This window comes from Ammospiza nelsoni, chromosome 8 (genome assembly GCF_027579445.1).
Source record: "Ammospiza nelsoni isolate bAmmNel1 chromosome 8, bAmmNel1.pri, whole genome shotgun sequence".
Taxonomy (NCBI): domain Eukaryota; kingdom Metazoa; phylum Chordata; class Aves; order Passeriformes; family Passerellidae; genus Ammospiza; species Ammospiza nelsoni.
This window is the reverse complement of record NC_080640.1, coordinates 12,803,313-12,816,678: the sequence shown is the minus strand read 5'-3', so window position 1 is coordinate 12,816,678 and position 13,366 is coordinate 12,803,313. Positions and strand designations below refer to the sequence as shown.

The 13,366-nt window shown below is 45.6% G+C and overlaps 1 protein-coding gene across 1 annotated transcript in view; it reads left to right on the top strand.

Annotated features, from left to right (window-relative positions):
- The first annotated feature begins 920 nt into the window (after positions 1 to 920).
- WBP1L (WW domain binding protein 1 like) overlaps positions 921 to 13,366 on the top strand; it is a 59,122-nt gene continuing 46,676 nt past the window's right edge. Inside the window, exon 1 of the mRNA XM_059477033.1 lies at positions 921 to 1,039. Coding sequence (XP_059333016.1) covers positions 953 to 1,039 — 87 coding nt within the window. The 5' untranslated portion in view covers positions 921 to 952. The remainder of the gene's footprint in view (positions 1,040 to 13,366) is intronic.

Sequence of the window (13,366 nt, the reverse complement as noted above, 5' to 3'; positions counted from 1 at the left end):
GACAGGTGAATGCCTGCTGGCCCACACTAGCAGCAGGCAGGAGAGCTGATCTGGATAGAAAAAAGCCAGGGCAGGAGATAAGTTGCTAAATCAATTATTTTTTCTGGCCTTTCTTAATGTGTTATCTGATCATCTGATGAACTTCATCATGCCAATCCGGCATGAAGCCTGTCTGGTACTCTGCTGGGAGCGGCAGTGCAGAAACCCTCTGACACTGCCCCAGAGCATGGGCTGTCTCTGCCGAGCTGGGAATCAATGCCCAGTGCTCAAGATGCCCCCACTCCGGCTGGGAGTGTGGACAATCACTGTGTGGGGACATGCTGGGACACAGCCATAGGGGCAGATCCCCTTCTCCATGCTGCTTATGTCTGCCAGTGGTGCTGGCACCAACAGATTGCTACCCTCTGGCACCAATAGACTGCTACCCTCTGGAGGCCCTGAGCCCAGAGCCATGCCGCTGCTGCCATGCCAGCCCCCGCTCCATGTCCCGGTGTGCCCCAGGTCCGGGCGGGCTGCTGGGGTTTGGGGCAATGTGAGCGCACTGGGGAGGAGGCTGAGCAAGGCTCATGCTGAGCAGGAGTGACCAGCTGAATGGAGGATGAGTGCCTGGCAGCCACAGGGAGGCTGTGGGTCTGTCTGTGTGTCAGTGTGTGTGTGCGCGCAGTCCCCGCACCCCTCTCCAGCCAGTTCCGCCACTCACAACATGGCGGCCCGAGTGCGCCCTCAGGTTTCCGCCTCGCTGTGCCACACTCAAGATGGCAGCGCCCTACACGCAGACCCCGCCCCTCCCGGTTCTGCCATAAGCGACATCGCGCTGAATCAATGGCAAGCGGAAAGCTGCGCCGGCCGCCCAATAGAGGAGTGCCGAGGGCGGGTCCGGGCGCGGGGTGCCCCTGGGCTCCCGTCCCGGGCCGCAGTCGGGCCGGGGAGGCGGGAGCGGGGGGTGGGGGGCATGGCGAGGAGGCTCCGCGCCGCCATGGCCCTGCTGCTGCTCCAGGCCCTGCCCGAGGGGCTGCCCGCCGGCGCGGAGCCCGCCCAGGTAGGGGGGAGCCGTTCGGGGGGTCTGGGGTCGCGCCGTGCCGTGCCGGGGGGCTGCGCCCCTGGGAAAAGGGGCGGCTGTGATTGCGGGGGCTGCGCCGGCCCTTGGGGCAGAGGCTCCGGCGGGGCTGGCCGGGTGTGCGTGAGGTGCCAGGGGGAAGAGGCTCTTGGGGGCCCGCCTAAGGTTTGGGGAGCCCCGTGACTGGAGTGAAGCTGGAGGAGATGCAGAGCCCTGGCTTTGGGGGTTCCTGTGTGCCGTGGGGTTGGAGAGGTGGTGTAGGGATCCAGGCACCGGTGGCAGTGCCGCTTGCAGGGGCTTTGTGCGGCACAGTGGCTGCAGGACGAAGGAGAAAGGTGTTTGACTGGACAACAAGGGAAAGGTGGCTGGAGTGAGGGCAGGAGGCTGGAGCTGGCAGGTGCACAGGGGCCTGAGGGTGGAGGTGCAGGTATCTTTCGGAGGTGTGACAGGGAGCAAGGTGACCTGTGAGGGGACAGGGCTGAAGGAGGTTTAGAGTGAGCTGGATGGTGGCAATGGGACAGAAGAGGTGGGTCAGCAGGAAAGTGGGACTTGTGTGGTGCTGCCCAGGACAGGTGAGCTGGTCTTCCCGTGGCAGGAACAGTGGAGAAGGAGCTTCGGTTCAAACCTGTCAGCAGCAGGAAGGAAGAGGGAGCTTATTACAGCTGGGATGAGAGGAACCAGGCCTTGTCTTCATAAGCTCTGACCACCCGGTTACTTTTGTCATGCCGGGGAAGGGTTTTAATGAAGTTTGCTCCCTCTTTTTCATCTCTTTACTCTGTCTCATGTCTATGCTGCAATTTGTACTGTTCACATCTCCAGTGGTGGTCTTGAGTCCAGCAGTGTAGACACCTGTAACTTATCCCACCTCGATGTGATGTGTATGTTCAGTGATGCTCAGTGAGGACTGCACTCGGCCAAGCAACCTGTGCACGACCTGGATCTTATAATTCATGGAGTCCTTATGCCTTTTTCACCCCTTGGAGAGCATGGATGGAATATGATGACTTCTGGTTTGATATGGTGTATTCTGTATAAAGTACAAATTGCAGTTTGCATTTGTTGAAGGTCAGAGATAATGAGATGCTGAGCTGTGACTGTAGGTCACAGGTGTCATGGGGTGCGTTGTGCCTATTGTCAAAGGGATGCAGATGGATGTGTCCTTCTGGAAGGCATCCACTGAAATACTTCTCAACACTTCTGCAGGAGGAGGAGGTGAGGAGTTTGTCTATAATTACAGATGTTATGCATCTTTTGAATTCTGCTCTTTTCTAGGTGTTGAGAGCACCTTATCTACTTTAAAAGCTGTGTAATTTGCTGTTGGTAGAGCCATTCCAAATCCTCTTCAGCCACACTGAGGCTAAGGCTTGGCTGTTCCTGCCCTAGGGAGCCAGATGCAGGACTGTGTTGAACTGTGTGTTTTCAACATTGTCTCAACTGCCTTTAATAGATGGAAGTCCTGGTGCTTGCTCCATTTCACCTGCAGGCTGAGGTACATAAACTAAACGTAAACAAGCACATCTCAGAACCATTTTGCTCTCTGGTTGTTGTGGTACCCAGCTGTGAGCAGTGGTCAGGTGGTAGGATTATCTGTATGGTAGCTGTGAATCTCTGCAACCCTATACATGCTAATAAAAATGTCATACCTGCTTTGAAGACTGTGCAAGATGCTCCCTGCCTCAGACAGTTTATATATTAGTCAAACAAATAGGAAGTAGAAAAGAAGGAAAGAAAAAAGGAGGAAGGCATGGAAACAATTGTACATCTGGATTGCATGTGGAATAGTGGCATTTGTGACTTGTGGATATACTCTCTAGTCAGTGCACCAGAAATAATCCTAAAATAATATGTCTTGAGTGGTACAATACATGAGAGTGGGGGAGAACAGGTTTGGCTGCCTACGTTTTCTTTAAGAGCACTTGGATAGGAATGCATCTTTTACTCATTTCCTTTCCTTAGTCTGTCTATATAAAACTCTCCCAGCTTTTTTTAGATCTTAAATGTATACTCTGTCTATCAAAAGGCTGGAATTATCTCACAGCACACTAGAGATTGACAGCTGCCCACTCAAAAACCAGCGTGGTAACGTAGGATCTTGAGAAATTAGCATGTAACAAAACTTCATCTGCTTTGGTGTTGCCTTAGAGCCTGATTTCATGACAGCAAGCCAGTGAGCTCACAGAGAAGACCTGCAGCGGGGCAGTGCTGGACTTGGAAGATCTCTGCACCAAAGGTTCCTGTGTTTCTCCCTGAAACCCTGACAGCATTTGTCTCTTGTCCTCTCCAGTGCTGTTGCCCTTGCTGCCTCTGGTGACTGCTGCCTACTTCCATTACCTTGCAGACATTTGCAATGTCCTGATTGCTTCTGCTGTCAGGGAGAGCTGCTTGCTCAGGGTGTGTGTCCCCTCGCCTGGAAGAACTGTACCACAGACCTGGTGGGCTAAGGCTGGGCTGCAAGAAATGTGTCCTTTAAATAATTCAGGAGGTGGAGCTGTACTGCCTAGCACTGAACAAACATTCAGGAGAACACACTGTGCTCTGCAGGAGTGTCTGATTTTTCAGGTTAAAATAAGTCCAGGCTGCCCAGGATTGTCAAAGACCTTTCTTTTAACTAAGGTGGATCGCAGAGAAAATGATGAGCTATTATATTATCTTCTATCCCAAGTCCAGGTTTATCTGTCTCCATGACTATTCATTGCAGTTTCACTTGTAATCAGAGCATGAAACTTTGTTAACTCGAGTGGAAGCATTTATTAGTAAATTACAGGCAGAAGTATTCCAATTATGTTGTAATAAAATCAGGATAAACATCACAGGAAGAAGATATCTAGCTGTGTTCAGTAGCAGCTTAGAAGTAGAGTCTTAGCAGCACACCTTAGCTATGTGCTTCTCGGTTTATGGCAGAAGGAAATAAGAAATTAATATATTTCAAAATGAAATTGATAAAATTTGTAATGAAAAACTTTAAACTTTAATAATTTTTCTATCATAGTTTGTCTCTACAGGACAGGATAAATGTTATTTGACCGTCTCAATAATCTGTCTGCTTCCCATGCCTGCAACTTAATTATCACATAGTTTTCTCAACTGTTGTTGTCTTTAAAAACAAGAGATTTAAGTGAATGTTAACTATGTGACAAGTCTGTGGAATCTGTGTTTCTCTAATAAGCTGGTTTTGTGCCAAAATCTGGCAGAAGCATGTTTGTAAAGACCGATTTAATCCCAAATTACAGAGTTTGCTTGAAGGACTTGAGGCATGATTCATCATATGTGACAAAGAGGACAGATCCTTGCTTTAAGGAACAGCTCAGCACGACTGTCACTGTGGCTAACACCCCTGTCACACAGAGTTTCTGTGACCACAGCTCTGATTGCACCAATGTGGAGTTACCATGCTTCATCCAAGGTTTTGGCTGGATTCAGCCCTTTCAGAGCATCACTTCAGGTAGTCTGAACTGAACAGCCAAGTTTCAATCCTCATGTAACAGGCTTCTCATCTGTAAATTTAAAACAACGTTTTTCATTAAGGTGAAGGTAATTAGTTACAACTCCACTTATGTGTCTCCTGAAATGCATCAGGTTCCTTCAGGAGGAGAGCTGCTTGTGTACCATAGGATGTATTTTGTCTGCCATATCTTTCTCTGAGACTCTTGTTTTTTTGGCTTGCTAATATCCACGATTTTGGCAGGAGGCAGCAGAGATCAAAGTATGTGATGCACTTGCTTAGAACAGGAACCTCTAAATAACTGCAGGCTGGGTTAAGGACTGCTCTTTCTGTGATGATTATACCACTGTGCACTCTGGTGTCTCATCTGTAGAGCACACTTTCCTGCTGATTAAATTTTGTTTGAGAGTTGCACTCATAATTACACAAAATTCTGTAAGACTTTCAACTTGCATCTCTGCAGCTGGGCAGCAGATGGAAAGCCAGGTCTGAAAATGTCTCCAGTGAACCCTGGGGAGGAGAGTGGCAGATTTCTTCATAGAAGTCAAGACATCTCTGTGACTGGGACCTGTCATTGCCTTTTTGAGACTTTCTCTGCCACCCTGCAAATATTAGTTAAGAAAAATATAGCTAGCACCTGTTTAAGAACGAGCTGTTGCAGAATTGTGTGTGAGAAGGGAACTTGGAAGGTTTCATCTGCCAGAGTTGTTCTGCTATGGTTGGGCATTTTTCCATCCTCCAAGCCTGTTGGGCCAGGTCAGCCACATCTGGCTAGTGGGAGCATCCAGTGCTGAGAGTCCCTGAGCAGTGGCCCTGCTGTATGAGGTGCTGCTCTGCTCTGAGCTCCTGCCCAGAGTGGTCATCTGCCAGTGGCAGGGAGGCAGAGGATGGATGTAGCCACATTTCAACAGCAGTTATTCAGACCTGGCCAAAACACCCACTGAACCCTCACTTTCATTCCCAGAAGGGCTGCTCCTCTAAGCATCTTAAACAGCTGCTTTTCTGCTGGCAAAAATGGAAACTCTGCTCTTTTATATGGCTCTGTCAGCCTGTATTAACGTGGTGTTATGTTGATGTTCACCTTTGTCTTTCTGTGGTATTAGAAGGGCACTAATGTTGGTAATAGTTTGTGTTTCTTTATGATCCTCCATATGGCCATCCTCTGAGGTAATGGGCATTATATTTAGTAAATGCAAACTGCCCACCTTTTCTTTTTGCCTTTTTTCCCTGTAAGTCACATTGGGATGACTGGCAGGATTGAACAGACTTTTGCTTGTGGCAAAAAGCTATTGTTGGGCTAATGATCCTGTGGCCTACTTCTCCATGCAGTGCTGTCACTGATGTGCCCTGTGGTTGTGGCTGTGTCTATGCAAAGGTCTCCTTGTCAGGCATGTCCAGCAGTTTCAGTAATGCTGAGCTGCATGTGGCCTTTTGTTCTGCCCCTGACAACATGTACTTGGTACCAGGTTTGGGGATATTCCTCTGATCTGAGCTGCCCTGCTCTACAGGGTAAGCATTTGCCCTTTCTGGATAGCTGCATAGGAATCCTCTGAGCTTATTAATGCATATAACCAAGGACTTTATGTCTCTTACAGAGTCCTTGCTTGCATTTGTTTCAGAATGAAACAAACGAATCCAAGACAAGCAGGCAAGCTGTGCTGCTGTTTTTGCAGTGTAGGGGAAAGGACTCAGCCTGTCAGAGATCTTAAAAGCTGTCTGTGAGGCTGGGCTGGTGACAGTCCTGGAAGGGCCATTAGTCATGGCAAGGCAGAGATGTCATTGCACCTTGCAGAGCAGCCTGATTATGCCAGGGTTTGGTTTGTGCTTGTGAGTCAGAGGAAAAGAGCTCGGGGGGACGGATGGTATTCTTGTATGAGTTCCTTGAGAGATGCTGACAGGGAAGTTGGATCCCTCATCCCCCTGCTGTCACGTGTGTTTGGAAAGCCCACAGCTAAGAAGAGATGTGTTGAGATGCCAACACCTGGGTGCTGTGGCAATGGAGCTGTGACAGGTGATTGTGTGGCTGGGCCTGTGAAGAGTGCACGTAACAAACGTACCTGAAATAACAGCTGGCTGGAGAGGACAGGCTTGCCAAGCAGGAATTGCATGCCCTTACCTTGCTTGTTAAAAGAAGTGTGTTGGTGTGGCAGTCACAAATGAAGTTTTTTCCATGATTTCAGCAGTAGATACTGTTTCACTGCAGAGGAAGGCTCAAGGTACTGCAGAGACCTGCTGTTTTTCTGCTTGGACAAGGAAAAGCTTGATTCTTCACTAATGATGTGATTATCAGTGGGATCACCACCTCCAGTATTATTTTTAGATGATAGCTGTGGTCTGTGCAATTGCTTTTGGAATGCAGCAGAGCAGTTCACATGCAGGGGTTTGCTAGGTGCAAAGTGAGGTAGGTGATGGTGGCAGACTGATGCAACAGGACAAACCATTTAATGCCAATGTAGCCAATGCTCCTTGGCATGCTCTGCCCTGAACAACACCTGCAAATAGAAGGGAGAGACTATTTTGTGTGAAGACACCTTGTGGTGCTGCTTGTTTGCAGGCCTTCTCTGCTGAGCCAGTATCCCTCCACCTGGCATCGCCCAAGGCTGGTCCAAACTGGTCAGAGAAAAAAGGACATGAGAACTGGGTTGTGTAGGAGGTTCAGATGCAGTTTTCTGACAGTTCCTTCTTCCCAAGCACTTTTATACTGGCACACTGTAAGCCAAATCCAAACACTGACAGTGCACAGGAAGCTTATGAGGAAGTGACTGAGAGGAGATTCCCAGTGCAGATCCTGAGGGCACAGAGCTTTGGCCAGCAGCATTTTAAATGGCTTCTTGCTGACAATGGGTTGCAGAGGTGTAGGTGGGTGTGGCAAGCAGCTGCTGGGACTGACAAGTTGCAGGGTGCTAGGTTTAGGGAATAAGAGACAACAGGGACCTTTCCTTTTTTCATAAAGAATCAAGACCTTGCATTCTTGACAGCAGTCTTTAGGACTAGCAGAGGAAAGAGTGAAACTCAGGAAAAGAGAGATCTGTTAGCAATAAAGAAGAGGATTCTCCCTTCTTTCCTCTTTAGTCTTCTCCATTACTATGAGGTGGAAATTTGTTACTTCTAATGGTGATGTGTTTTTATTTCATCTCTAGTTTTGGTGTGTGCAAGGCAGTAATAAAAATTTCAGAGGCAATTTGAGTGGAGGTCCATGGGATTTGGTTGTTTGGGTTTGGGTGGGTTTTTTTTGTGTTTTGGTTTGGGGTTTTTTGTTTGTTTTGTTGCTTGTGGGGATTTTTTTTTTTTTGATATCTGGGAGGGAACATGGGAAAAGCAGAAACTAACCCTCTTTTGGCTCTACTTCAGGCTGAGGGAGCTTGTCAAGATACTGACATTTGTTAAATGTCCTGGAGAAGGGAGAGAGTGACTTGAGCAGGAAAATGGATTTTATTAATGAAAGAAGATAGTTCACAGAAGAAGGTGAGCTTTATGTAGTTATCAGTGTCCATCTCCCCATCCATTTTGAAGCTGCTGACCAACCTGAATGAAATTTGATAGGAAGATACCTCAAAGATGCGTAAAATTTCAACAGAATTCCTGGAAACAGGTAGGCACAAAGACACCTTAAAAAAACCAACCAAACAGGGGATCACTGAGTGAGAAGCTACACTAGTGAGCTTATCAGCACTGGGAAATTTTTGGGTTGGGTTGACTGACGTGATACATGCCATGCCTCTTACCAGAGCCTCCACTGGAGCTCACAGTTTGTGAGCCTGCAAAGTCAGTCAGCCTTGTGGAAAACATTTATGGGAGTGGTTACACAGATACTTTTATTTTTCATTTTTTCTCCTGCTGGCTAAAGAGCAAATTGAAGGTGAAAAGGTTGATAAGCTGTAGCAGCAGCTATGAAGAGTGTGTTTTGCCAGGAATCTCACCAGCCATGCTGAGCTTTCCCTGTGTAAAAGGTGTCAAGTGTTCCTTTGGAAGCAGGGAAGACACTTGACCATTAATGACTTGCCTACAGACAGTGCAAAGGCTTTTTAGTGAGCAGAACTGATTCACTCCTTTCTCTCATGTCCAGCACAAAGATAGGACCAGCAGGTCAAGTACTGTTGTCCACAAGAGAACTTCTTTTAAACTTATTGTGGAATCAGAGCTGATAATCAAGAAAGACAGTCTCAGATAATACTTCCAGTCAAACAGTGGTGTAATGGTGGCAGCCACACCAGAGGCCTGATACAGAAAGTGTGCAAAATATGCAGAAGTCCTCTTCCTTCTAAGTTCTGTATTCCTTACTCTGTGTAATAAGCTTTTTATTTGTTTACACCGTATCAGAAGTCACTTGTTTGTTTTGAAAACCTCTTTTTCTGTTTGAGATCCCCTTTAAATCCCAGGTGGTGGATGACTGCTGACAGGAACCCACAGGAACTGCATGTCTTCTGTCTCCAGCAGAAGATCAGGCCATGCTGTTGCATAAATTATCCCCTGTGACAGCCATCCCAGTGGTGGTGGGCAGAAAATCTGTCCCACAGAGGTAGCAGTCGGTAAAAGCAAATTTTAGAGCTGAGCTAAACAAGAATTTGGAGTGGCTGGTGTGGAATGAAATGGTTAACTGGGGGCTGAGATCAGAATGAGCCAGGAGGTAAGGGAAGGGCTGGAGGAGGTGGTGGGCATAGTACAGGGGTGTTGTAAACACTGAACAAAACCTTTGAAGAAGGCAGTCTTCAAGGCCACAACACTGGGCTGACTTCATACTGGGCTGACTTCATCGCATCCTGTGTATCAATTGTAACTGTAAAATTACCAAACTTGCCTCTCTTCTTGGTGGAAGGAAAGAATTTTCCTCAGTTTTGATCTGAAAGACCTTTACTCTGCTTGGAATGCATGTAACTACCTGAATACATGTGAAAGTCATGACTCATGTCTGGGTCTCCTGTGTGATGATGAATTCCTTTTTTTCTTAGTGGTTGCCTCATTTGTTTGCAGACTGCTTTACAGTGAATGCCGAAGAGGAGAAAGGAGGAGGGTTAAGCCTGTGTTGAATTTTCTTCAAATTACCTTGTCCTTTTTGACTTCTGTCTTTTTAGAAGATGCAAACTTCACAAACAGCTTGCATTTGACTCTCCAGCCTCCTGTGATCTGCAGCTTAGATAAAACAAGCTTGCAGACATCTGTCATTGCTGATTGTCTCCATTTACTGACACTTAGCACTTGGACTCTGACAGAGCCTATCTTAAATCGCTGTGTCAAAAATAAAAGCTCTTATTTTCCTCTACTTTTTTTCCTAGCTGTATTGTTTTCCTTTTGTCTCATTGTTTTGCTCATTTTCCCTACTCATCTCACTAGGAATTTTTGCATCTCACATGCTGGGTTATTAATATCACTCTCATGTTTGTGGCTCTTTGTTTTTACTGACTTCCTTGCTTTTCTGCTCTTTTTATCTCTACTTTCCAGAGTCTGTGTTCATACTAAACCAGTGGTTACGCTGTCAAAACAAAAGTTAGGAGATTTTTCTCCTCAGACCTATTTTGTGCTCTTAGGCCCATCATTTGACTCCAAAGTGCAAGGATCATCCTGCCAAAGATGAATTCAGGAGCTCTGGAGCAATAATTTTCTCTTCTAAAACCTGCAGTCTGCTTTCTTAGATGAACTAGCTGGAGAAGCAGTCCTCCTTTATTTTCAGCATGATATATATATTTTGAGAAGCATTGTGCCAGGAAAACTTTAGTTTAAGGGCCAGACAAATCTATTGTTGCCTTGTTTCACCTTTGCTGGCATGTGACTTCAGGCTGGTGTGAAATTAAGGGCTTGCTGTATTCCTGGTGTGGATGAGGCTCAGACTAATCTTCTTTTTTCACAGCCTTTAACAGAGCAGATAAACTTTGGGCAACACAAAGTGTGACAGTGATGGTTTCTTCTCTGTGTTATGTTATCTAACAGTATATAACCAAAACTCTTCTTGCTGTAATCCTACTCTAAAACATTTTAGAAGTGCAACCAATGGATTAAGTACCTTCAGTGTGTCCTAATAAAACAGGACTAAATCTGGGTATGCAAGGCAGTGAACAGTTTGCCTCAGCTGGAAAATGTAGAGATCTTCAAGGGAGGAAAGCAGCACTAGATGAGATGTTTACAGTGACCTGGCTGGATGGTGTGGGCCATCTTGATCTTTTGGAACCAAACAAATGGAGGGTTTATTTGTGTCTATGAAACTGTGTACCTTGCATGAGTATTATCTGTAGGCTGGCTGAGTGCTGCTATTGAGGCAGCCTTTATCATTACACAGAAAAAGTTAATTTTACAAGTCTGGAAACCTTAAGTTCTAGTGGCACTTCACAAGCTGGGACAGACTCTGAAATGAATGACCCTAGATTTTGTTTATTTGTATTCTTTTGCTGAGAGCTCTTACTATCAGTGGCTCTTCTCACACGGGCGCTGCCTGCCAACCGTCCTTCTGAAGGCACTTTCCTTCAGGACAGGGTGCAAGGTAAAACTTGTTTGTGATTTTAACTAGTGTCTCTAATTAAGGAAATGGTCCTTAAACATACTTCTTTTATCTGGTTCAACCTAATAATGTCTTCATTTACAAGTCTTGCACTGCTTCTGTGTTGATCAGCTTTTTCCCTATCCTGGCGGCAGGCATCTTGCATATGCTTATTATGAGGGCTCTCGAAGGTGAAGTGCCTTGCTAGTTTACTTAACCCAAAAGATAGTGCAACAATGGGGAAAAAGTAGAAAATTTTTGGAGTTTAGCTTTAGTCTTGGGTTTTTTTAGAGTGAATCTATAAATATTATCTAAAATATTTTTAAACACCCCAATGTACTCCCTTTGATGAATAAGTAGTTTTGCAAGAACTCTTCAGTTGTGATCTTGGCTTACCACATGATATTAAGAAAGTAATTTCACATTTCTCATCTACAGTGTGGACATTAAAATGGCAAATGTACTATGAACTGTATTTTTTGTATCAAAATTCTAGGGGATTGTGTGGTACTGGCTGTATAAATAGTGTGTAATTTTCCTCTTCAGCTGGATGTCTGGCTAAAAGTCTTCAGGTCTAAATTATTAATTGTTAACTAAGAAGCACTTGCTTTTCTTCTGCAAGGTTTTGGTCCAAAGGTTTTTAATGCCCTCAAGTACTATGGTCAAACTTTACCTAATTGTCAAGATACAGTTTTATTGTTCTTGGCTTCTTCTGTACTTGAGTGGAGACTGTTCTTCTATTTATCTGGAGAGCATTACTGTAAATAATCAACATGTGAAGACACATGAGGATTGAGCTTTAGTGCCCCTCACAAATTGCATGTGCTCTGTTTGTGCATGGAAAACTATTCCTTCAAGTGAAAGCTTTTCCTTTTTTGCAGCTGAGTTAATTTGTTCTGTAACAAAGTCAAAACATGGAATTTCTTGTATCTTATTTCCCCTTGGAGACAACAGCACACAGAGATGGAGATTTGGAACCAAAGCAGCAGGTTCAGTGAGCAGAGCAGTGGGAGCTGGCTGAAATGCAAATGCAGAATCTGAAAAGGGAGTGCAGAACCCAAACTGGCAGCACAAACTGTTTTTACAGCTGCATTTTGACTTCTGGATGCTTAGTACAGGGTAGTCTCTTTTCTAGGCTTTTGAACTGCATACCAAAATCTTCAGATGGCCATGAACCATGAGAGCCTGCCACGAGAGCATACCTTGGGAGTGAAAGGGAGAGGGAGCCTGGAGCAGGTTGCCAGCAGATCCTGATCCTTGTGGGATGCTCTTGGGCTGGGCAGGCAGAGGAATGATTTCCAGTTGCCCATGAGATGTCCTGCACGTCATCACGAAAGCTTGCCTTGCTTTCTTTGGCACCAGGAATTTGACTGCCCAGCTGCTGGGAAGGCTCAGACATCTGTGTTAAGTTCTTCACCGGATGAGATACCCAACCTTTCTGCAAAGAGTAAGATCATCTGATGGGTCTAAGTGGGACATTTTATATGTGCACACTGAAATGACATCCTTAATTTCTGAACAAGCGTGTGTCTTGCACTCTTGGTGTTTTACATTTCACCTTTCATTTGGTGATGAAATGAGCATTCTAGTTTAAGTTGCTAGTTCTTCAGTGCTAACCTGTCTTCTCCCCAAGTGTGTGGGCTTTCCATGGAGCAGAAGTCTGTCAGATAATCCTTGTCCTTCCACAAAGAAGGAGCAGGCTATTTCTGCATGGGTGGTGGGTGTTCGTTTTTGCATTTGTTGCTCTCAATTAAGTGAGAGCTTGTTCCCTTTGTGTCAATAACACCTTTGATCCTCTTATATAAAGTGAACACTGGGTGTCCTGCAGAAAAGACCTCTTTAAAGTGCCTTGCAATGTTATGCTTCTACATCATGGTTAACAAAAGTTCATAAATCCATACTGGACTGGAGAGCAAGTACAGTTCTCTATACTGTATTCTGCAGCACACAGGATTTATTCTCAGCTTGACCCCGTGATTGACCTCATGTGGACTTGTGCCCATGTAAGTAGCAGCTAAAATCAGTGGTCTGAGCACTAATCTACAAGTTGCAGACAGTAGGTTATTTAGTGAGAATGCTCCACAAGTCTCTTGCTGCAGCATTTTCATTCAAAAAGGTCACTTCCATGCGTTCGTGCACAGCTGAATTTAATGTTCTTTCTCAGCAAGGCAGGCCACACTGGAGAGTGCATAATTATAATAAATACAACTTTGTTCTCAGCTGAAAAATCCATCTGAAATAAATTTTTCCAGCCCTTCCAAGAAATGCTTTTAGTAAGATAAATAAAAGCAATTCTTGCCGATTTCACATTCATTCAGCAGGAATGTTGGTGGGTGTAGGGTGCCTCCACTTAAGTCACTCATCACAGTGCCTTCTGGGCTCAGTCATATTCAATAGC